The 25,834-nt window shown below is 48.6% G+C and overlaps 1 protein-coding gene across 4 annotated transcripts in view; it reads right to left on the reverse strand.

The window, feature by feature from the left end:
• mipol1 (mirror-image polydactyly 1) overlaps positions 1–25,834 on the reverse strand; it is a 129,557-nt gene that overhangs the window by 61,542 nt on the left and 42,181 nt on the right. For 3 of the 4 annotated variants that reach the window (XM_075448531.1, XM_075448534.1, XM_075448533.1), the window contains exons 5-8: positions 24,702–24,978; positions 14,193–14,298; positions 13,300–13,405; positions 11,807–11,933 (exon numbers count right to left, since the gene is read on the reverse strand). In XM_075448531.1, coding sequence (XP_075304646.1) covers positions 11,807–11,933; positions 13,300–13,405; positions 14,193–14,298; positions 24,702–24,978 — 616 coding nt within the window. The remainder of the gene's footprint in view (positions 1–11,806; positions 11,934–13,299; positions 13,406–14,192; positions 14,299–24,701; positions 24,979–25,834) is intronic. The other variant, XM_075448532.1, reaches the window with a different exon arrangement.

Below are 25,834 nucleotides of genomic sequence, written 5' to 3' on the forward strand. Positions count from 1 at the left end.
GTGAATATGAGCTGAATGAGGTCATGATCACAATAAGCAGTAACAGGCTACATGCAGAACTCACATCTTATCAGACATCTACATGCTTTCATCCGATTTCTACAGCCTTCCAGTGTTCCTGCAGCATGCTGCACATATGCACACATGTTTTATGATCAAAGCCCCAGGATTGTGTTCCATAACAACTTAAGATTAAGATCCGATTTATTGGTCATGCATACATGCATACACACAAAATTTGTCCTCCAATTTTAACCCATCCAGGTCGGCACCTGTTGACACACACTTGCACATGCACAGGGTCACACACTCAGAGACAGATGCTAACCTGGAGCGGTGGGCAGCCATGAAGCGCCCGGGGAGCATGGGGTGCCCTTGCTCAACTTCTAACTGGGAAAATTCAAAGAAAGCGCTAACAGAAAGCAGCTTCATGTAAAGTTTGTGTCATTCAACAGAAGGGTAGCATACTGAGTACATGTCAAATCCTGTATTTCTTTATTCATGAATAAATAAAAGGTGGGACAAAGTGCTTGTTTGGCTCATGGACGTTCAAATGTCCCACCTCCAGAGAAGAGGGATGCGGAAGTGCAAGCCAGCACAGAACAGGACGGCTGAAGAATAAATGATAAATGGGAATAAGAATCTCCTGGCCTCAGATGGCTGCAGCAGAGCCTCAGATGGCTGCAGCAGAGGCTCAGATGGCTGCAGCAGAGCCTCAGATGGCTGCAGCAGAGCCTCAGATGGCTGCAGCAGAGCCTCAGATGGCTCCAGCAGAGCCTCAGATGGCTGCAGCAGAGCCTCAGATGGCTGCAGCAGAGGCTCAGATGGCTGCAGCAGAGGCTCAGATGGCTGCAGCAGAACCTCAGATGGCTGCAGCAGAGGCTCAGATGGCTGCAGCAGAGGCTCAGATGGCTGCAGCAGAGCCTCAGATGGCTGCAGCAGAGCCTCAGATGGCTGCAGCAGAGCCTCAGATGGCTCCAGCAGAGCCTCAGATGGCTGCAGCAGAGCTTCAGATGGCTCCAGCAGAGCCTCAGATGGCTGCAGCAGAGCCTCAGATGGCTGCAGCAGAGCCTCAGATGGCTGCAGCAGAACCTCAGATGGCTGCAGCAGAGCCTCAGATGGCTGCAGCAGAGGCTCAGATGGCTGCAGCAGAGCCTCAGATGGCTCCAGCAGAGCCTCAGATGGCTCCAGCAGAGCCTCAGATGGCTGCAGCAGAGGCTCAGATGGCTGCAGCAGAGCCTCAGATGGCTGCAGCAGAGCCTCAGATGGCTGCAGCAGAGGCTCAGATGGCTGCAGCAGAGCCTCAGATGGCTGCAGCAGAGCCTCAGATGGCTGCAGCAGAGCTTCAGATGGCTGCAGCAGAGCTTCAGATGGCTGCAGCAGAGCCTCAGATGGCTGCAGCAGAGCCTCAGATGGCTCCAGCAGAGCCTCAGATGGCTGCAGCAGAGGCTCAGATGGCTGCAGCAGAACCTCAGATGGCTGCAGCAGAGCCTCAGATGGCTGCAGCAGAGCCTCAGATGGCTGCAGCAGAGCTTCCGATGGCTGCAGCAGAGCCTTAGATGGCTCCAGCAGAGCCTCAGATGGCTCCATCAGAGCCTCAGATGGCTGCAGCAGAGCCTCAGATGGCTCCAGCAGAGCCTCAGATGGCTGCAGCAGAGGCTCAGATGGCTCCAGCAGAGGCTCAGATGGCTGCAGCAGAGGCTCAGATGGCTGCAGCAGAGGCTCAGATGGCTGCAGCAGGCTCAGGTGGCTGCAGCAGAGCCTCAGATGGCTGCAGCAGAGCCTCAGATGGCTCCAGCAGAGCCTCAGATGGCTGCAGCAGAGCCTCAGATGGCTGCAGCAGAGATTCAGATGGCTCCAGCAGAGCCTCAGATGGCTCCAGCAGAGCCTCAGATGGCTGCAGCAGAGCCTCAGATGGCTGCAGCAGAGCCTCAGATGGCTCCAGCAGAGCCTCAGATGGCTGCAGCAGAGCCTCAGATGGCTGCAGCAGAGGCTCAGATGGCTGCAGCAGGCTCAGATGGCTGCAGCAGAGCCTCAGATGGCTGCAGCAGAGGCTCAGATGGCTGCTGCAGAGCCTCAGATGGCTGCAGCAGAGCCTCAGATGGCTGCAGCAGAGCCTCAGATGGCTGCAGCAGAGCCTCAGATGGCTGCAGCAGAGCCTCAGATGGCTGCAGCAGAGGCTCAGATGGCTGCAGCAGAGGCTCAGATGGCTGCAGCAGAGCCTCAGATGGCTGCAGCAGAGCCTCAGATGGCTGCAGCAGAGCCTCAGATGGCTGCAGCAGAGCCTCAGATGGCTGCAACAGAGGCTCAGATGGCTGCAGCAGAGCCTCAGGTGGCTGCAGCAGAGCCTCAGATGGCTGCAGCAGGACACACAGAAGCAGCAGCTGCCTGGTGGTGCTTTAGAAACTACAGAAAGGATGGAGCCGAGTGTTCTGCACGTTCAGGAAAGAATGTCCTTAGAAGCTCAGACAGAAGGTCAGCTGATCCCAACAGGCCAGGTGGGCCGGATGTTTAGAAGTTGGCATGTTAATAATTTTCATTAAAGACAGATTTGATGAAGTGCTGAAGAATCATGGCATGATGATGAAACATCTGCACAGAACCAGATTCAGATCTGCTTTATGACCCTCAAACACACATCTGATGACTGAGAAGCTCTTCTAAAATGTTCTGCAGCATCAGCCAACACCCTGATGATGATAACTTGTCTCATTTCATCCATCTGCGGCCCGTTTCAGCCCACACAGGGGTCCCTGTGGGGGTCCCACACCTGTCTGAGAGGGTCCAACAGAGCCTTCAGAAAGAGAGAAGAAACAGCGATGGCTGCCGCCTTACATTATTCATACACACACCTAAAACACACCGACACACACTTTACTGAAGCCACCTCCTCCATCAGGAAAACAGACACACACACACACACACACACTCACACACAGGGAGGTGTTCAGGGCTGCCTCCTGCATCAGGAAAACACACACACTCACACTCAGGGAGGTGTTCAGGGCTGCCTCCTGCATCAGGAAAACACACACACACACACTCAGGGAGGTGTTCAGGGCTGCCTCCTGCATCAGGAAAACACACACACAGGAGCAGAAAGTGACACACACTCTGAGTCCTGACAGATGGAACATGCTCCTCCATATTCTGTCCTCATAAAAAGGATTGTGGCCTCCAATATCAATTACCCTCTCATCCTGGGGGGTGGGGGAGGCAGAGGGGGAGGGAGGAGTAAGAGGGGTATTATCTTTAATTAGATTTTCTGCTCTATTTGGCTGCTGCTCGAGGAGGACGAGAGCTCATTTCATAGCTCTTAAACAAGGCTGAGGAGGTGCATAATGAAGAGGAAGAGGAGAACAGCAGTGGCTTGTGTTCCTCCTTCAGCACAAACTAAAGAAATCAGTGAGGAGGTTCTGCTCAGAGGTTCTGCTCAGAGATTCTGCTCAGAGGTTCTGCTCAGAGGTTCTGCTCAGAGGTTCTGCTCAGAGGTTCTGCTCAGGGCGGCTCGGGGGGGGGAAGCGGTGCACCGTCAACACCGTGTATGGTGAGGGCGGGGCTCTGCTGACCTCATCTAGGGACGTCGTGAGTCGGTGGGGGGAATACTTCGAGGGCTCCTCAATCCTACCTACACGCCTTCCGATGAGGAAGCAGAGTTGGGGAGCTCGGACGTGGGGCCTCCCATTTCTGGGGCTGAGTTTGCCGAGGTGGTCAAAAAACTCCTCGGTGGCAAGGCCCCGGGGGTGGATGAGGTCCGTCATGAGTTCCTCAAGGCTCTGGATGTTGTAGGGCTGTCTTGGTTGACATGCCTCTGCAGCATCGCGTGGACATCGGGGACAGTGCCTCTGGACTGGCAGATCGGGGTGGTGGTCCCCCTCTTTAAAAAAGGGGGACCGGAGGGTGTGTTCCAACTATAGGGGGATCACACTCCTCAGCCTCCCTGGTAAGGTCTATTCGGGGGTACTGGAGAGGAGGATCCGCCGGATAGTCGAATCTCGGATTCAGGAGGTGCAGTGTGGTTCTATTTCATCCCTACTGACCGCCAGAGGGCGGTGCTGAAAGCACTGAATGTCCCTTCGCACATGCGCCGTTCGAGTAGTAATACCAACAGTCACACCTGTGACATGTCGGATGATCAATCAGAGGCTATATAGCCTGACGTCATCCGTCACTCTGTTCTTTTTTCTTCTCGCGTGCGGTTCGCTTGCATAGCATCAACCTTTCTTGGTCATTTCACTGTTGTTTGACGCCCCATTTGCCCGTTGGCTGGAGCAGCGATATTTCGCCCTCCTAGGGGCTGCGACTGGTTACTCTTTGATCGATCTTCTGTGTGTTGGTGATGGTCGCGTTTGCGCCCCCCCTCCCGACTCACAGCTTCTCGTTGGTGTTGTGATACGCACTTCAGCTTGGCTACTTGTTAGCCTCTCCGGTTGTTGTTGCGCTTTAAATTCTGATGGTAGCGCCTTAAACTACCGTTTTTTCAGTTCTGAACTGAGCTACCTGTGGTAGCATCTGAGTTTCGTTTGCTTTAATCGGTGACGGTGGCGTCACGCCCCCCTCTCCCGATATTAAACAGCTGATTAGTTCTGAACTGAGCTACCTGCGGTGGCATCTCAGTTTTGTTTGCTTTAATCGGTGACGGTGACGTCATGCCCCCCCTCTCCCGATATTGAACAGCTGATTGTTTAGTTTCCTAAACTGAGCTACCTGCGGTAGCATCTGAGTTTTGTTTGCTTTAATCGGTGATGGTGGCATCTCGCCCCCCCTCTCCCGATGTTAAACAGCTGATTGTTTAGTTTCCTAAACTGAGCTACCTTTGGTAGCATCTAAGTTTGATTTCTTTATTTGGTGATGGTAGCGTCTCGCCCCCTCTCCCAATTTTAGCCAGCTGATTATTCAGCTTTGAATTGAGCTACCTGTGGTAGCATCTGAGTTTGATTGCTTTTGGTGGCGTCTCGCCCCCTCTCCCGATTTTAGCCAACCGCTTATCCGGTTTTGGAGTGAGCTACCTATGGTAGCATCTGAGTTTTCTTGCCTTAATCGGTGACGGCAGCGTTTTCACCCCCCTCTCCCTATTTTAGCCAATATCTCACTCTATCTTGTGCTGAGCTTTAATTGGTGATGGCAGCGTTTTCGCCCCCTCTCCCGATTTTAGCTAATATCGCACTCTATTTTGCGCTCTGCTTTAATTGGTGACGGCAGCGTTTTCGCCCCCTCTCCCAGGTTTTGGCTTGTCGTCCTGTATTCTGGGCGTAGCTGACAGTGTCAGCTCCTCTGTTCTTTCTGCCTGCGGTTGGACGCGGGTCAGTTTCGAACATGGATGGCTCCCACTGTTGTGTGGATTGATAGACCGTGCTTCAGGCAGATGATGGCCACGACCTGTGCCCTGCCTGCCTTTGACATGATCGCCTGGTGGGGACCCTATCAGAGAATTCCTGCATGAACTGTAGTTACATGCCCCGTGCTGTGTGGGTGACTCGGCTGGCAATGACCTTCCACCTTCTGGGAAGGTGACCCTCCCTAGGCGCTCGAAGCTCCGGAATGAGGCCACAGCCTCTGTGGCTCCTCCTAAGAAGAGTCGAGCCAAGTCTGATCAGGGCCTTTCCACGAGAGTTGAGCGTCTGTCTGCAGAATTGGGAGAAGTGAAATCCCTTCTTCAGGCACGCCAGCTGGATCCTTCGCTGGTTGGATTCTCTTCTCCACCCATGCCTGAGTTGGCTTCGGAGGTGGACGTGTTGTCTTTGCCTGCCTCTGCCCCTCACTTTAAGAGTGAGGAAGGGGCGCAGTCGTCTCGGGCAGAGACTGGCTCACTCTCTTCGTCTCAGAGTGCAGCTGGTGGGTTGAGTGGCAGCTCTATGTGGGACATCATGCATATGGAGCTGCAGTTAGACGTCCCGCAGGTGGAGGAGTCCGCTCCTGGAAGTGCCTTTTTTCAGGCGCAGACGGGCCCCTTCTGTCTCTGAGTTACGCGCTTGTTGGCGGAACTAGAGCCTTTCACGCCTCTCCACAGATGGTCGCGTGCTGGCAGCTATACATGAGTCGGTTAAAGCGGGCTTGGATCTTATGCCTGCGGTTGAACCTGAGGTGGCCACACTATGGTGTCACCAGATGAGGCTCTGCATCGTGATGTGCCACAAACTCTGGCCGCCGCCCCATCAAGGGCCATGGGGACAGACGATGAGGCCACCAGGCCAATCGTCGAATATTTTTCCCATCAGCAGCTCAGTTATTGGGCTGCTCATGCTGGGGATCCATGGGTGGTTACCACCCTTACCTCTTGTTACCGGCTACAATTCCAACGGCGGCCTCGCACGTCACGCCGGGTCAGGGTGACCATAATCACTGACCCGGTGTAAGCTCAAGCACTGGACCAGGAGCTTTCTGCCCTCCTGGCCAAGGGTGCAATAGAGACAATTGATCCTCTGCAGCAACCCAGAGGCTACTATTTTGGGTCTCAAGGGGACTGAATCGATATCTAAGGTGCTGTCTTTTCACAGGCTCACGACGGCAGAGGTTCTTCAGACTGTTACGAGGGACAAGTGGTTTCCCTCAACAGACCTGACAGATGCATACTTTCATGTACCTCTTGCGGCAGAGCATCGCCGTTTTTCTCCGGTGCTCCCGTTTAGCCTCTCTCTCTCCCCGAGGGTGTTCACTCGGAGTGTAAAAGCAGACCTTTCTCCTCTGCGGAATGAAGGCTCTGCCATACCTCGACGATTGGCTTCTGCACCCCATCCCGAGCGCATGCTTCTCGCGATACGAGTCGTCTGCTTGGTCATGTGTCCCAGTTGGGCCTCCAGGCCACCTTGGAGAAGAGCTGCCTGACCCCATCTCAGACAACCACTTTTCTTGGGGTGTCTCCGGATTCACCATGAGGGCTTACCCATCTGCTCAAGGGTGAACGATATTCTACGGTGGGTCAGTCGATTCAGGCTGGGCCGACAGTTTCCTTACGTCGCCTTCCTGCGGCTACTGGGCAAACTGACGTCGGTCACTCGGGTTGTGCCCTTAGGTCTGCTATCACTGCGCCCTAACACATAAACGTACTGGAGCTGCGTACTGAGCATCTGGCTCTCAGACACCTTTTGCCCACCTGAAGGGGAATTATGTTCTGATTCGGTCAGGCAACGCCTCTGCGGTCTACCACCTCAACCATAAAGGTGGCACCGGGTCAGCGCGGCTTCTGTAAGTGTCCAGAGATCTCCCGGAATGGGCCTCTCCTCGCCTGTCCACCCTGCAGGCAGGGTACCTACCAGGGCGGCACAACCATGTCGCAGACTCTCTTTCCCGCCAGGCGACTGCTCCGGGAAGAGTGGTCCCTTCACAGCGACTTAGTGCTCAGGATCTGGGACCTCTTTGATCGGGCAGAGGTAGATCTTTTCACCACAGAGGAATCGACTCGATGTCCTCGATGGTATTCCCTTAAGGGGGCATCTGGTGCACTGGGCCAGGACGCATTGGCTCATCCCTGGCTAAGGGTCCTCCTATATGCTTTCCACCCCTGTCTCTGATTTGGCCTGCTCTTCGGAGGGTTGCCGAGGAGGGCCACGAGAGGTTACTAGGGGCTCCGTGTTGGCCAGCACGGCCATGGTTCCCGCTCCGGCAGGGTCTGTCACGGCATCCCGTGGTGTTTTCCGACCAGAAGGGATTTTGCTGTCCCAGTTGGGACTGCTATGGCACCCCAATCCTCAACGCCTCCGACTGTGAGTGTGGCCGCTGGACGGCTTGAGCAGCTGCTGACAGGATATTTGGGTCCCGGTAGATGCACCCTTTTGAGTGTCTGGGCACCCTCGACTCGCCAGTGATGTGACGAAAGGTGGCGACTGTTTTCCCAGTGGTGTTCTGCCCACAATGGTGATCCACTCACCTGTGCAGTGTCCACTATCCTGGAGTTTCTCCAGTCTCTTCTTGATAAGGGCCGCTCTCCTTCAACACTTAAGGTGTATATAGCGGCGATATCATCAAATCATGCTGGCTTTGAGGGCTGTACCATGGGGAGCCATATTCTACTTTATCTTTTCTTGCGTGGTGCTCGTAGGTCGCACCCGCCGATGGTTCCACAGGCACCAGTTTGGGATCTGCCCTTGGTTATTGAAGCTCTGTGCCACTATCCATTCGAGCCTTTGGCGCAGGCCCTAGGTTACGGAGGCCCTAGGTTAGGTTGTCCTCCTTCCAAGCAACGCCTCTCCCATTGGATCGTGGGCGTCATCTGACACGCCTACGCTGCGGGACGCTGCTACCCACTCGTTGGTGTGAAGGCGCACTCTACCAGGAGCGTCTCCGCTTCCTGGGTAGCCTTGAGAGGGGTCTGATGGAAGCAATATGTGCTGTGGCATCATGGGCTTCCCCGAGCATGTTCACCCGATTTTACAGGGTTAATGTGGCCTCCCCTCATCCTCTGGACCAGGTTCTGCGGCGAGGGTCCTCTGAGCCTTCTCAATGAGGTATTTGCTCTGGATTCTTCGTGACGCCGCTGGTATTAGTCATTCAGTGCTTTCAGCACCGCCCTCTGGCGGTCAGTAGGGATGAAATAGAACGTAAGTTACGTATGTAACTACGGTTCTATGAATCCCGGATGACCGCCAGAGCTTCTCTGTCACTCAGAATCCTTGCGTTCCGCGAGAAGATTCTGTAAGAACAGAGTGACGGATGACGTCAGGCTATATAGCCTCTGATTGATCATCCGACATGTCACAGGTGTGACTCTGTTGGTATTACTACTCGAACGGCGCATGCGCGAAGGGACATTCAGCGCTTTCAGCACCGCCCTCTGGCGGTCATCCGGGATTCATAGAACCGTAGTTACATACGTAACTTACGTTTTCGTCCTGGCCGTGAAACAGTGGACCAGCTCTATACCCTCGGCAGGATCCTGGAGGGTACATGGGAGTTCACCCAACCGGTCTACATGTGTTTTGTGGACTTGGAGAAGGCGTTCGACCGTGTCCCTCGGGGACTCTTGTGGGGGGTGCTCCGGGAGTATGGAGTGCCGGACCCCTTGATATGGGCTGTTCGGTCTCTGTATGACCGGTGTCAGAGTTTGGTCCGCATTGCCGGCAGTAAGTCGGACATGTTTCCTGTGAGGGTTGGACTCCGTCAGGGCTGCCCTTTGTCACCGATTCTGTTCATAATTTTTATGGACAGAATTTCTAGGTGCAGCCAGGGCGTTGAGGGGGTCCGTTTTGGCGACCTCAGAATCAGGTCTCTGCTTTTTGCGGACGATGCGGTTCTGTTAGCGTCGTCTGGCCGTGACCTTCAGCTCTCACTGGAGCGGTTCGCAGCCGAGTGTGAAGCGGCTGAGATGAGAATCAGCACCTCCAAATCTGAGACCATGGTCCTCGGCCGGAAAAGGGTGGAATGCCCTCTCCGGGTCGGGAACGAGATCCTTCCCCAAGTGGAGGAGTTCAAGTATCTCGGGGTCTTGTTCACGAGTGAGGGACGAATGGAACAGGAGATTGACAGACGGATCGGTGCGGCATCTGCAGTGATGCGGGCTCTGCACCGGCCCGTCGTGGTGAAGAAGGAGCTGAGCAGGAAGGCGAAGCTCTCGATTTACCGGTCAATCTATGTTCCTACCCTCACCTATGGTCACGAGCTGTGGGTAGTGACCGAAAGAACGAGATAGCGAATACAAGCGGCCGAAATTAGTTTCCTCCGCAGGGTGTCTGGGCTCTCCCTTAGAGATAGGGTGAGAAGCTCGGTCATCCGGGAGGGGCTCAGAGTAGAACCGCTGCTCCTCCGCATCCAGAGGAGTCAGATGAGGTGGCTCGGGCATCTGGTTAGGATGCCTCCTAGACGCCTCCCTAGTGAGGTGTTCCAGGCCCGTCCCACTGGGAAGAGGCCCCGGGGACACGTTGGAAAGACTATGTCTCTCGGCTGGCCTGGGAACGCCTCGGGGTCCCCCCAGAAGAGCTGGAGGAAGTGGCCGGGGACAGGGACGTCTGGCTTTCTCTGCTCAAGCTGCTGCCCTCGCGACCCGATCCCCGGACAAGCGGAAGATGATGGATGGATGGATGGATGGATGGATGGATGGTTCTGCTCAGAGACACTGATCTGGTTCTGAAACACAGCACAGCTTCCCACAGCTGCTCGCACCAATAAAGACAGAACGGGATTCATCATCAGCACAACAGCGTTCATACACCAGGCTTCCTTTAGCTGCTGCAGCCTGTTCTTGATGCTGTTAACCTATTAAAGCAATACTATGTAACATTTCTACCTTAAAATAACATCTTGAAAAAATTTGTGTGGCTAGAATGAGTTTTAATATTACGATTGGCCTGTCTCCTATGCCCTTCAGGGGTCTGAGTTGGAAAAACTGCGCTATGTAACTTTGCTGGAGCGGCCCGGTGGCGGCCCGGGAGCTGAGCGGAAGTACTTTGACTTGCTTTCTGGCACACCTACCGCAAAAACAAATAGACCCCTCTCACGCTCCCAGGTACATTTGATTACTCTTACCTTCTTGGTCGACATAGCTTGCACCTTCTAACTCCTCGCCGGTTCATCAACAAACGTGAAAAGTGAAAGTGAAAGGGTGTTGTATTTACGACAGTGTGACCGTACATTACCTCCAAGCCTGTAGGGGGAGCTCCAGAGTGGGCTTTTTGAGAAGTTACATTGTATCGCTTTAACCCGTTAACCTGTTAACCTGTTAACCCGTTAACCAGTGACCAACCCAACAAAGAATGAAGTCCTACTCAGATGCCTGCTGCAGCTTGTTCCTGGTGCTGTTAACCCGTTAACCTGTTAACCGGTGACCAACCCAACAAAGAATGAAGTCCTACTCAGATGCCTGCTGCAGCCTGTTCCTGATGCTGTTAACCTGTTAACCCATTAACCTGTTAACCCGTTAACCTGTTAACCGGTGAACAACCCAACAAAGAATGAAGTCCTACTCAGATGCCTGCTGCAGCCTCTTCCTGATGCTGTTAACCTGTTAACCCGTTAACCGGTGACCAACCCAACAAAGAATGAAGTCCTACTCAGATGCCTGCTGCAGCCTGTTCCTGCTGCTGTTAACCTGTTAACCCGTTAACCTGTTAACCAGTGACCAACCCAACAAAGAATGAAGTCCAACTCAGATGCCTGCTGAAGCCTGTTCCTGATGCTGTTAACCTGTTAACCTGTTAACCGGTGACCAACCCAACAAAGAAGGAAGTCCTACTCAGATGCCTGCTGCAGCCTGTTCCTGCTGCTGTTAACCTGTTAACCCGTTAACCTGTTAACCAGTGACCAACCCAACAAAGAATGAAGTCCAACTCAGATGCCTGCTGAAGCCTGTTCCTGATGCTGTTAACCTGTTAACCCGTTAACCAGTTAACCTGTTAACCAGTGATCAACCCAAAAAAAAGGAAGTCCTACTCAGATGCCTGCTGCAGCCTGTTCCTGATGCTGTTAACCTGTTAACCCGTTAACCAGTTAACCTGTTAACCAGTGACCAACCCAACAAAGAATGAAGTCCTACTCAGATGCTGTTAACCCATTAACCTGTTAACCAGTGACCAACCCAACAAAGAATGAAGTCCTACTCAGATGCCTGCTGCAGCCTGTTCCTGATGCTGTTAACCTGTTAACCCGTTAACCTGTTAATCAGTTAACCTGTTAACCCATTAACCTGTTAACCAGTTAACCTGTTAACCAGTGACCAACCCAACAAAGAATGAAGTCCTACTCAGATGCCTGCTGCAGCCTGTTCCTGATGCTGTTAACCTGTTAACCCGTTAACCTGTTAACCAGTTAACCTGTTAACCCATTAACCTGTTAACCTGTTAACCAGTGACCAACCCAACAAAGAAGGAAGTCCTACTCAGATGCCTGCTGCAGCCTGCGGGCACGAAGCAAAGCCGCGTCTCTCTCCTCATTGGCCAGCAGGAGTCGTGACATCAGAGCCTGATCTCTGTCCCTCTGAGATGCAAGCACCTCCTCCAACACCGCTGAGGAGACAAGGAGAGAGGAGACAAGGAGAGTCAGCCTGAGTGAATTCTTTTGAAACTAAAAAAAATATGTTTGTTACTCCTCAGACTGACCAACCAACCAGAGAAGAGATCTTTATTACTACACTGTGTGTGTGTGTGTCTGTGTGTGTGTGTGTGTGTGTGTGTGTGCGCGTGTGTGTGTGAGAGAGAGTGTGTGTGTGTGTTCAAGCTGTAATAAAGCAGAAATGACCACAGCTCTTGTGAGACTGAAAGTGAGGTGGAAATCATCACAGAGCAGAGACTCTGCTGGTTATTGGAACGCTGCTGTTTGGGTGTGTGTGTGTGTGTGTGTGTCTTCCAGCAGGATCCATTCATTCTGCTGTTGTGTCAGAAGGGACTCGGCTAAATCAAGCCCACATCTCTTAACAGCACAGCAGTCCTGAATGGTCTGTTCCCAGCTGCTCTGACAGCAGCCTTGCAGATGTTAACATGTGATCTATTGGATCCAACATCTGGATGTGGTCCATTGGTGTCAGCAGGTGTCTGCAGATTAGCTGGGAGGTCTTATCAACCTGATCCTGGGTCAGAGACAGAAGAGTTAACGTGCACTCAGCAGTCTGAACTCTGTCCATCTTTACGCAGGTTTCCTCATGAAAACCTCCACATCACCACCGTGATGGGGAAGCTGTGGCACAGGAGGAAGAGCAGCTGCCGACCAATCAGAAGCTCGGTGCTTTGACTCGAGCTGCTTCAGGCCTCAGGTCCTTGGGCAAGAAACTAAAGCCTGTGTATGAGTGTGTGTGAGTGTTTAGAAGCTCTGTGTAGCCTGTGATCACACACATGCATGCAGCCTGCAGCTGCTGTGTCATCATTAAAGACGAGGTCACCTCTTCCAGTCCTCAGGCCTTCATTAGACAAAGGCGCCTGCCCTCACACTGTCACACGCTTTTAATAAGAGAAGAAATTAAATCAGAGCCAACAGACAGCCACAGCCTGATAACACAGAAGACCCGGATAGCTTGAGTACAAAATAAATTAAGTGTACTGCATGATTAACTGAGAAAACACAGTTCTGATGCTGCAGAAGATTTGTTTTCATCAGTAAAAGCACACTCCTTATTAACACAGCATCTTTCAGCCCAGCTTAACATGTAGGAAACGAAAACTTCATGCAGTCTGCAGCTGCTAGATCATGAAAATGTGTTCATCTCTCATCACTTAACTCCATGTGTTTGTGTGTGTGTGTGTGTGTGTGTATGTGTATGTGTGTGTATATATATATATATATATATATATATATATGCGCATGTTTTAAGAGCCACAAAGCCATGTTTGTATCAGGAGTGTAGACTGTGACATGGGCCTCCCCTCTTCCCCTTCTCACATGTGGGCCTCTCCCAGCGTTGGGCATCCCTTTGCTCCTCTTTCAGCTCCTCGTCCACCTCCCTCCTCTGCAGCTCCTTCTCTTTCTGAACCAGCTGCTCCTGCAGCTGAAAAACAGCAGTGAGTTACAGACTGTCTGCTTCTTTCAAGAAGTTCACTTCGACTCTGGGCTTTGTTTCCTGAACAAAAATCAGAGCTGAAGATGATGCTGTAAGGCAACGAGCTTCAGCTTCAATTGGTTTACTTTTATTGCAAGGCGCTTTCACAAATGGGTTGTGTCTGCTGGTGCAAAAAGGCTGTCTTCGTTAACTCGCTGTTCCTCATCATAACTCACACGGGCCAATCAGAGACTGTCCTTACACACATCCGCCAGCGTTGCAGAATCAGCTGAGTGACTAAAGTGCTGTTGGTTAGAGTTCCACAGTGATGTGTGGATGTACACACGAGCTGGGATCATTTGGTTTTTGTTACTTCCTTCCTTGCAAAATGAGAAAAGACGATTTTCAAGAAAGACAGTTTAAAAAAATGTCATTGTTGTCCCCAGCATGAATCTGTGGAATCGCTATGCTCAGGTGCCCTAAGATTTCATATTTTCTGGCTTACATGCAGTGTTAAAACAATATGTTATCACCTTAAACATCACCCAAAGCTGTAAAAAATACACGCACATGTTTTTGTATGTTAATGTCAAAGGAACTCGTTTTATACTAAAGTCTGAAATTCTCGCGCAAGCCTTTTTCTTTTTTACCTGTTTTTTCTTTGCAAAGTTGCTTCGGGATTAGATGTATGAAGAGATTTTAGCATCATGGATACAGTGAGAGAAAAGGGGCTTAACAGTGCTTTGTGTTCATAAATCTATACACAAAACAACTGTGTAAAGACAAAGATTCTTACCTTGTTGTTGATTTCTCTCAGAGTGTCGAGCTCCTTCAGTAAGAACGAGATGTTTTTGTCTTGATCTAAACTCTGAAGTCCAACTGATGCAGCCATCTGATGAGGGCTACAGGACACAAAACAGGGTTCATTTCATCAGTGAGCACTGTGGTGGAAGATGAGCATGGACAGACTTTCAACAGACTACAGAGGTGATCGGTGTTTGAACTGCTGAATCAGCTGTCGGCTCGAGTAAGAAAGGCCACAGAGTAGGAGTAAAACATCTTCCATTCATCCACATAGAGATACACATATATTATGAAACACACTGAGGGCCTGGATACAGATCCTATTAGCGTACATCCTACATGTACATTTACAGGTTAAAAACCCTCCGACTAACATATCACGAGAACACAGAATCAGGGAGAAGATAATACACCACAACAGGAACAGACGACAGAAAGAACTGATTAACAAGGGGGCCCCGGCCTACCACTGCACACAACCAACCACAACCACACTCAGGGAGCCTAAAAAGCTCCATTTCACACAATACATAAACGAACAACACCCCGGGAGGTACTAAACAAAACAGAACCAATAACTAAGAAAACAAAAATTAGGATCGTGCAAAACAGACTCTCATCCACCGAAACACCTGGACAGGAGTGTGGTTTCACTCCATTTTTCTCAAATAACCCTCCTTTAATCTTTTCCAAAAGAAACAAGGCCCCAACCTCGTTCCTACAAAGTTTCCACCGAGAACCAAGTCCACCCGGACAAAATTATAATCTATACACTACAAAAAATTAGGTTGAATAAACTAAATTTTTTTCTCAAATGACCGGAAAAAATTAGGACCCCCAAAAACTAATCTACATAATCCCATAAATCCCCCTAACCCCAACCTTAAACCGAAACCCCCCCAATTTTACACTGCTCAAAATCTAATAATTACATGATTTTATCCCCGTTTTACTCTCAAATCTCATAGACTTTCTAGCCACCTATTGGTTACATTTTCCCTAAATCCTCTAAACTAAAACCCAAATAACGTCAATCTCCACTTGGACGAAATTACATTTGATACACTATAAAAAACTATACAAATTAAAAACTAACCAATTTTTAGTTTTCAACGAACCTAACTTAAACAGAACCCTCCAAACCTTAAAATACGTAATCCCATAACTACATAATCCTACCCAACCATAACCCTAACCATAACCCTTACACACAACCTTAACTACAAATCAACCCTAACCGGCAACCATATCCTAACCTTAACCAGAACCAACCTTAACCCTCACCCGTACCTTAACCATAACTAACCCTAACCCTCCCCTAACCCTAACCCTAACCCTAACCTTAACCCTACCCTAACCCTAACCATCCCCTAACCTTAACCCTAACCCTCCCCTAACCCTAACCATCCCCTAAACTTAACCCTAACCATCCCCTAACCCTAACCCTAACCTTAACCCTACCCTAACCCTAACCCTAACCATCCCCTAACCTTAACCCTAACCCTCCCCTAACCCTAACCCTAACCATCCCCTAAACTTAACCCTAACCCTCCCCTAACCTTAACCCTAACCCTAACCATCCCCTAACCCTAACCATCCCCTAAACTTAACCCTAACCATCCCCTAACCCTAACCCTAACCTTAACCCTACCCTAACCCTAACCCTAACCATCCCCTAACCTTAACCCTAACCCTCCCCTAACCCTAACCCTAACCATCCCCTAAACTTAACCCTAACCCTCCCCTAACCTTAACCCTAACCCTAACCATCCCCTAACCCTAACCCAACCCTAACCCCCCTTCTCTCCCCCCGCAACACACGACACACACCGATACGGACCTTGTGTCTAGCGCACCCACTTTTAACATAAACCCAGAAATGCACGGAGTTTCCCACGGCCTCCTGAGTTACTCCAAGACCATTCCAGCACACGCAGCAACCATCAGTCGGATCCTGAGCGACAGTGCACCTCCCTTGGCACCTATACCAAACTCCATGGTGATTGAACAGGAGTCCGAACTGAGACATCACGTAGGAGGGGGCCATTGAGCCTAACCCCAACCCTAACCCTAACCCAGGTGCTGGTGGCTCTAAGGCTGGATTCCCCACAGAGGCCATGGATTGTCCTCAGTTTTATTTTTACAGGTGTAGCAGCTGGTGTCTGGTGTTTCATTGTTTTCTCTGATTGTTTCTTCCTATTTCTGTTCCGTTTCTTTTTCTTTGCTCTCCCTCTTTCCCTGTCCCCCGGTCCGGAGCGCTACATCATAATGCTAGCAAGTTGTAGCAGCTCCAACCAAATAGTTTGTATTTTATTTTAATTCTTTTACCATTCCAAAGGAAGAAGTGTTCACAACAAGACCCCCAGTCCCAGGCATGATGAAGAGCTGGTTGGAGGAAGTTTAAATCATAACGTCCCTCAATCATGATGAGGAATATGAAATTGATAATAAATATAATGAACAAGCTTGCAGTATTGACAAGAATACAGCAGGTTTTGTGTTTCCCTAAGACATGGCTGCAGGAGCATACACTGAATTCAAACATATCTCTCCACTTTTAGAGGATACGAGCTGACTGACACATCAGAAGCAGCAGCAAATGCAAAAGCAAAGGCGATGGTGTCACAGTGCTTGTTAACAACAGATGGTGTAATCCTGGACATTTACTGTGAAGTAGAGAGTCCTTACCCAGGACACTGAACTGCCTCCTGCGAGTTAAAGTCCATATTACCTACTGAGAGTGTTCATCTGTGTTCATCAGTTGTAAAGGCGGTGTATATATTACCACGCGGCGCCCCTGATGCTATCTGTGATGTCATCCGCCCAGTCATTGCCAGACTATAAACACCACATCCCAAAGCAATCATGGCAATGACTGGAGGATTTAAACCAAGTCTGGTTCTCTGCAGCACTTCAACCCTTTCAACAGTTTGTCAACTGCTCCACAAGAGAAAACATATTTTATGTTCATGTAAAAGATATACACAGCTCCTCTGTACATCCCCCATTAAGGAAAATCAGACCACAATCTGGTACTCCTCACCCCCACCTATACACCTGTTGCAGATCAAACAGGAGCTGGATTAGTTATTAGCGAATATTAATAAGTGGGACAGTTATTATCATTCAGTACAATTAAAAAAACTAAAGATATTACTTGCACGGTAACATTTAGCAAAGTCAGAAGTTAATAACTAAAACCCAGTTTCAGTCTCAAAGTATGTTGGTCTATATGTGTCAATGTGGGATAGATATGACGCGTACAGAAAAGACATGATGGCTAAGGATCCGAGCACTGAGCTTCACAACAAGCATTTCTCACAGTGAGCAGTCTGTGTAAGCACGTTTGCCAGCATGTGAAAGCCAATGGCAAAATGATGCCCTGTGACAAAGGCCATGCAGGGTGGGATGTTCAAATCCTGTCTGCGTGTCTACTTCTGGTTAACAAAGACATCAAATGTTAGTGTGTGACTTATGTTTAAAGGGGATAGAGAATCAAAATCGTCTTTTTCACGTTTTTGGTGTTAGTTCTGAGTCTCCCCGCTGTGGGGAGTACACACGAAGTGCCAGCAAGTGTCAGAACCTCTGTTTCAAGTACTCCCCTTTTTAGAATAGCCCCCAGAATATCCCCCAATCCCTTTTTGTGAAAAAGTGACGTCACTTTTTCAGCAATCACCCCCCCACACCCAAGTCCACAGCCACCCCGTTTCAGACACGCCCCTTCGGCGAGAAACAGCAACAGGTGAGCCTTCCAAGGCTGTGAAAGCGGACTACGATCGTTACATATTCTTCCCCCGGAAAGCAATGTTCGCGATCAATGGCTTTTATTTATTTTTAACAGCATCCCCAACCGCCGACTTTTCCTTTGCTCTGCGCATTTCACGGAGTACAGTTTCACAAACCTTGCATGATTCCGAGCAGCTCAGTAGATGGTCTGTTCCGACAGGGACAGACACAGACTGCAGCGAGCTGTGGCTCCGCTGAGACGGTGATCGGCTGCACGTCTCCAGGACTATGGGGCGAGCAGGTCGGATCACAGCTGACCCTTCTCTATTTGCACCACTCCCCTCGGGCAGGAGGCTTCGGCCCATTTGGACCAGAACCTCCCGTCACAAAAACAGTTTTTTCCCCCCTTCAGTTGGACTTATGAACACTTCATAATCACCTCATAACCTGCCCCAGTCACTTTACCATCATTAAAATTGCACTAATGAAGCTGCACTGTTGTTGCTCTGTATATTGGATACTGTGTATTGTTGTACACACCTTGTACATTTTACATTCATATATTTTTATTCTTTATTTTTTATTATTATATCCTATGTTACATGTTTGCATCTTACGCCGCAGCAAATTCCTAGTTAGTGAACACTGTTCACTAACAATGGCAATAAAACGAATTCTGATTCTGATGAGCTTACTTTCCAGTCAGTGTATTACTCTATAGCTCTGTTTTCAGTGAGAGCAAGGGCAGCCAATCAAGCAACGGCAACCGAATAGCGCCAACACCTACCTGCATTTCATAATGAGGTTGCCAGATAAGCTCTGAAACGACGCCAGTAAGGGAAAAAGACGCATACTAAACCCAGCATAGTAACAGCTGTTTCAGAGAGCCTTTTAGGGAGGTTCTGAGCCATTACAGACCCAACCAATTTTTTTGAGCTACATATCACATCACAGAACAAGGATTAATGCCCCATTCAACCATTCTCTATCACCTTTAAGGTACCAGGTTCAAAAAAGGAGGATGTTAGTTTGCATGCAAGATCACAACTAACATCAACTCAGCTCACGTTAACCTGGGAAGGAAGCAATGGATTTACAGAACAAAGTCCAGTTTGATCCACAAGGGAATGACTTCAGTTTTTGATGTCCCCAACATACCCATTGTTCAGCAGCAACCTTTGTCCACAGACTGGAAAGCACTCTGTGAGTCATATGGAGATGATGTCAGTGCCATGACCGAGTGTTACAGACTACATTAACTTCTCTGCTGAGAGCATCATCCCCACAAGGACAGTGAGTTGCTTCCCATAACAATTGGGCTGTAGCTCAGGAGGAAGTGCAGTCATCTGCCAACTGGAGGGTTTGTGGTTCAACTCCCGGCTTCCCCAGGGCACATGTCGAAGTTTACTTGAGCAAGACACTGAAACCCCACGATGCATCCATCGGTGTATGAATGTGTATGACTGATGAAAAAAGTACTGTGTACTAACTACATTCAACACCCTGCAAGAACTTCTTTAGTGCATTGAAGGAAGACCCAAAGTTAGTCCAACCGAAGCTGATGGCATCACACCTAACACCTCCTTGGGTAAGAGTCCAGGCGAAGTCACCACACAAACACACCGACCATGGACATCGCATATCCTCCCCTCGTTGAGAAAAGACATATCTGCGGTAATCTAACAATAAATACTAAAAAATAATAAATAATCAAAATAATAAATCTAACAATACTACGGTTATCAACGCTGAGCTCGAGCACGTGAAGGCTAATGTTGGAGCCATCGAGGAGGGACTATCAACATGGTCAGACTAAGTTGTATCAACGCACCGCACAATGTTAGGACAATGTTAGCATTGATAGTCTCTCTCAATCCTGAAAAGGTATTTGATCGAGTGGAATGGTCTTTTTTGTTTCTGGTATTAGAAAAATTTGGTCTAGGCCCTAATTTCATTAATATGATTAAATCCTTTTATTCTGACCCAATCGCCACAGTTAATATACATGGCCTGATGTCTCAAGGTTTTCCAGTGTACAGGGGATGCAGACAAGGATGCCCCCTGTCACAGGGTCCCCCCAGGATTTTTCCACTCAAATTTAAGACTTTTTAAGACCTTTTTAAGACCATGTCCAATGAAATTTAAGACCAACCTCGCACCTATTCTGGCATACATTTATGAAATAATGCAAAAGAAATCTGTCAGAATAACAGAATAACACAGGGACAAATAACAATTACTTATTTTAATAAAGAATAAAGTGATGAATGTCCAGCTGTTTAGTTTTTGTGCTTTTGTTTAGACTTTCGTCAAGCATGACCACAAATCCAGACGCCTTATTGACCTGGTCGGTCAGTTGTTTGGTGATGAAAGGGGCCAGACCAAACTTGGTAATATAGGCAGTCTTGTTGCTCCCATATGTGAAAGTAGCCGCGATCTCCGAGTCGGGGAACATCACTTTGAAGAGCTTGCTTATATTTTCATTTGACGTATAGGAGTAGTGGTCCGATATCGTCTTTAATATCCACGTCACCTCTCCCTTAAGAGTTGGCGTCGAGCCACAAAAAGCTCGTATGTTACCTGGCTGTGTGGGCTCGGTGTTGCTGGCAGCCGAGGTGACTGTTGAGGTTGGCGTCGGGTTTGCGGCGCAGAACTGGGATATGGGTGCCTGCTTCTGTGTAGCAGCTAAGCATGCTAAATGTTTAGCACTCTTCATGTGCGACTCCAAGGCCAAAAGACCCATTGTGCCGAGCTTGAATTTTTTTAGGCACAGACGGCACTGAGCCTCACACTCATTCCCCGGTACAGCCTGAACCCAGTCATATTTTGATTCATTGAGCCATAGTGGATTAAATCTGCACTTGCCCATCCCAAAGCTGCTGCGCGAGCGACGGCATCGGTGGGTCAGCGGCGTAACTGTGCACGTTCTAGCGTAATGTGGCGTTCTAGTACACTTGGAAATCAGGATTTTCCGACCGCGGAGTTGAAACAGTGCATTAATGCCACCTCATGTCGGAGATCGATAGTCGGAGAGAAAAAAAAAATCATTTTACAACGCAACATTCCATGTTTTGTTTTTTGTTAGTGTTTTACTAAGTATACAGTTATGTTGTTGAGCTGTACTATCATGCAGATAAGGGAGAAAATAAGACCTTTGAGAATGAAATTTAAGACTTGTAAACAAAATGTAAGACCTTTTCAAGGCCTTAATTTACGGTTATCAAATTTAAGACTTTTTCAAGTTTTTAAGACCCCGCGGGTACCCTGTATCACCTTTGTTGTTTTTATTGTTCATTGAACCCTTGGCGGAGGCTATCAGAACTAACCCTGATATATCTGGAATTAGGCTAGGTGAGGGAAACCATGTTATTTCTTTATTCGCGGATGATGTGCTTTTATATTTGAGTAATCCCGAAAAGTCAATCTCTGCAGTTTTGAATTCCCTAGCTACATTCAGTGCATCTTCAGGCTACAAGATTAACTTGGGGAAGTCTGTTGCTATGACCTTTAATATACTCCACGATATGTTAATACAATTCCCCTTTCAGGTGTCCAAGGGCGGCTTCATGGACTTGGGTATCTTTGTTACTCCGGACTTAAACAATTTGTTTGAAACTAATTACTCTCCTCTGATTCAAAAAGTTAAAAATGACTTGACGAAATAGACTTCTTTACGGACCCCTTTTTTTTTGTTTGTTTGTGCTGCTCATTTACATGTCTCCTGGCATAGTCCTCAATACTATATGTGCTTGTAACTCATATAATTCATACACCTATGGATGCATCGGTAAGCAACGTGGGATTTAGAGTCTTGCCCAAGGATACTTCGACATGTGGAACCGGGAGTAGAACCACCGACCTTCCGATTGGTGGGTGACTGCTCTTCCTCCTGAACTACAGCCGCCCCACTGACATCCCATTCTTAATCCAGAGGGTTTAATGTGACGTCGGCCCACCCTTTGCAGCTATAACAGCTTCAGCTCTTCTGGCCAAGCTTTCCACAAGGTTTAGGAGTGTTTATGGGAGTTTCTGACCATTCTTCAAGGTTTAGGAGTGTTTATGGGAGTGTTTGACCTTTCTTCAAGGTTTAGGAGTGTTTATGGGAGTGTTTGACCATTCTTCAAGGTTTAGGAGTGTTTGACCTTTCTTCAAGCTTTAGGAGTGTTTATGGGAGTGTTTGACCATTCTTCAAGGTTTAGGAGTGTTTGACCTTTCTTCAAGCTTTAGGAGTGTTTATGGGAGTGTTTGACCATTCTTCAAGGTTTAGGAGTGTTTATGGGAGTTTCTGACCATTCTTCAAGGTTTAGGAGTGTTTATGGGAGTGTTTGACCTTTCTTCAAGGTTTAGGAGTGTTTATGGGAGTGTTTGACCATTCTTCAAGGTTTAGGAGTGTTTGACCTTTCTTCAAGCTTTAGGAGTGTTTATGGGAGTGTTTGACCATTCTTCAAGGTTTAGGAGTGTTTGACCTTTCTTCAAGGTTTAGGAGTGTTTATGGGAGTGTTTGACCATTCTTCAAGGTTTAGGAGTGTTCATGGGAGTGTTTGACCATTCTTCAAGGTTTAGGAGGGTTTATGGGAGTGTTTGACCTTTCTTCAAGGTTTAGGAGTGTTCATGGGAGTGTTTGACCATTCTTCAAGGTTTAGGAGTGTTTATGGGAGTGTTTGACCATTCTTCAAGGTTTAGGAGTGTTTATGGGAGTGTTTGACCTTTCTTCAATGTTTAGGAGTGTTTATGGGAGTTTTTGACCATTCTTCTAGAAGCACATCTGTGAGGTCAGACACTGATGTTGGACAGAAGGCCTGGCTCTCAGCCTCTGCTCTGATTCATCCCAAAGGTGTTCTATCGGGTTGAGGTCAGGACTCTGTGCAGGCCAGTCAGGTTCTTCCACACCAAACTGGCTCATCCATGTCTTTATGGAGCTTGCTTTGTGCACTGGTGCGCAGTCATGTTGGAACAGGAAGGGGCCGTCCCCAAACTGTTTCCACAGAGTTGGGAGCATGAAATGGTCCAAAATCTCTTGGTATGCTGAAGCATTCAGAGTTCCTTTCACTGGAACTAAGGGGCCAAGCCCAGCTCCTAACAACAACCCCACACCATAATCCCCCCTCCACCAAACTTTACACTTGGCACAACGCAGTCAGACCAGTACCGTTCCCCTGGCAACCGCCAAACCCAGACTCCTCCATCAGATGCCAGATGGAGAAGCGTGATTGGTCCCTCCAGAGAAGGCGTCTCCACTGCTCTAGAGTCCAGTGGCGGCGTGCTTTACACCGCTGCACCCGACGCTTTGCATTGCACTTGGTGATGTATGGTTTGGATGCAGTTGCCATGGAAACCCATTCCATTAAGCTCTCTGCGCACTGTTCTTGAGCTAATCTGAAGGCAACATGAAGGTTGGAGGTCTGTAGAACTCTGCAGAAAGCTGGGACCTCTGAGCACCTCAGCATCCTCTGACCCCGCTCTGGCATTTTACGTGGCCGACCACTTCCTGGCTGAGTTCCTGTCATTCGCTTCCACTTTGTTATAACACCACTGACAGCTGACTGTGGAACATTTAGCAGAGAGGAAGTTTCACCACTGGACTTGCTGCACAGGTGGCATCCTATCAGGGTACCATGGTATATAAAGATTGAACTACAACGGCTTCTGGTCAGTGAGGCTGCGAGTGGTAAGGTCTCCAGTGACATCATCTTAGAGTGGGTTTCATTAGTGGATCACCTATGTGTATTCAGGTCAGGTGTTTTAAAGTGAGGTTGTGGTCGCATATTATCAAATGTGAGGCACGGAGCTGCAGGCAGCAAGTTTAATAAGCACCGACTGATGTACGCCAGTAATTCTCTCATATTACCTTAAAGGTCAGGCTGCTTCTTAGCGTAATAAAGCAGGTAAATAAGACACTGAATATGGCTGACACAGTCTTCTGTAATTGACTGTTTCTGACTTTATTATATCAGTTGCTTCTAATCAACTTCTTCACCTTCCTGCTGCAATTGCTTTTACTATCTTTCTATTTCTGCCTGGCCCTCAAACACTTCAACTAATCAAATGAAATCTAAATTTAACAGCTTACACTTCATACAGTGATGCACAGGTTTATTTGAAAAGTATCTAAAGAGGAGACAAATGAACCTGAATTACAGAAAGACAGGGAGCTTCAATAAAAAGCAATAAACTTTTTAATAAATCTGTCTGTGGCAAGGCTCTAAACATATCACATTAATCTTTTCAAAAAACACACAAAAACTTGACATTATGGAACTCTCAGTATAACCAATATCATTATTTCAATGTGTAATAATCTATAGTTCTGATAAATCACTTCTTTTTCTTTATTTTCAAAGCATTGAGGTGAATGGGACTTCTTACGAGCTGAGATGTTGAATCCTCTCCAGCTCAGTGTTAGAAACTGAACTCTGATACTGAGATCTGATGCTTTTGGTTAATGTGAAACAACAGCTACATGTCCAAGGTGATTTATAAGACTGGTTCAAATCAAATGGAGCAGCCCATCAGCTTTCCCAAACCAGCTCATTGTGTTTGTTTGTTTCTTTAATTGTCTGCAGGTACTTCAACCCTCTCACTTCCACTTTTTTAATGCTTCTTTTTCAACCTCATTTCTTGGTGCTTCCTCTGCAACTGTTTAGTTCTAAACATGAAGCCAAATTTATTTATACATCATCAATAAAATACAGGAGCAGTCGTGGTTTAGTAGCAGCAGTGGTGGTAATAAGGGTGATGAGTACTTAGAGAGTTGTAGCAATGTCTCCCCTCTCACCTGTCGCCAGGAGGGATCAGCTGTGTTCCCTGGGCAGGACTACCAGGACCTCTGGATGCTGCATCTTCATCGGAAGCATCCCTGCAACTCTCTGCCCAAGGAGATGGGCCCCGGCTGGTGGGAAGGTCCACCTCCATCTCCCCTGGACCTCTTAGAAACCTGGAGGACAAGGGAGACAAAGGGCTCCTGTAGGATGGAGGAGAGACGGGAGACACACAACTCCTGTGGGAGACAAGGGAAGGGGAGCAGGAGATGGGAAACTCCTGAAGGTGACTGGCTGAAAGAGACAGAACGCTCGGTGAGAGTCAGTAGGACTGAAATACTCCTTTTTTAGAGAAATCTGATGAATGTTTCATTAGGGAGGGAGGGAGGGATGGATGGAGGGAGGGAGGGATGGAGGGATGGATTGATGGATAGATGGATGGATGGATGATGGATGGATGGATGGATGGATGTTTGGATGAATGGATGGGTGAATGGATGGATGGAAGGAGGGATGGGTGGATGATGGATGGATGGATGGATGGATGGATGGATGGATGGATGGATGTTTGGATGGATGGATGGATGGATGGATGGATGGATGTTTGGATGGATGGATGGATGGATGGATGGAAGGAGGGATGGGTGGATGATGGATGGATGGATGGATGTTTGGATGGATGGATGGATGGATGGATGGATGGATGTTTGGATGGATGGATGGATGGATGGATGGAAGGAGGGATGGGTGGATGATGGATGGATGGATGGATGGATGGATGGATGGATGGATGGATGGATGGATGGATGGATGTTTGGATGGATGGATGGATGGAAGGAGGGATGGATGGATGGATGTTTGGATGGATGGATGGATGGAAGGAGGGATGGATGGATGGATGTTTGGATGGATGGATGGATGGATGTTTGGATGGATGGATGGATGGAAGGAGGGATGGATGGATGGATGGTTGGATGGATGGATGGATGGAAGGAGGGATGGATGGATGGATGGAAGGAGGGATGGATGGATGGATGGATGGAAGGAGGGATGGATGGATGGATGGATGGATGGATGGATGGATGGATGGATGGAAGGAGGGATGGATGGATGGATGGATGGATGTTTGGATGGATGGAAGGAGGGATGG

This window comes from Odontesthes bonariensis, chromosome 17 (assembly GCF_027942865.1).
Source record: "Odontesthes bonariensis isolate fOdoBon6 chromosome 17, fOdoBon6.hap1, whole genome shotgun sequence".
In the NCBI taxonomy this organism is placed as follows: Eukaryota; Metazoa; Chordata; class Actinopteri; order Atheriniformes; family Atherinopsidae; genus Odontesthes; species Odontesthes bonariensis.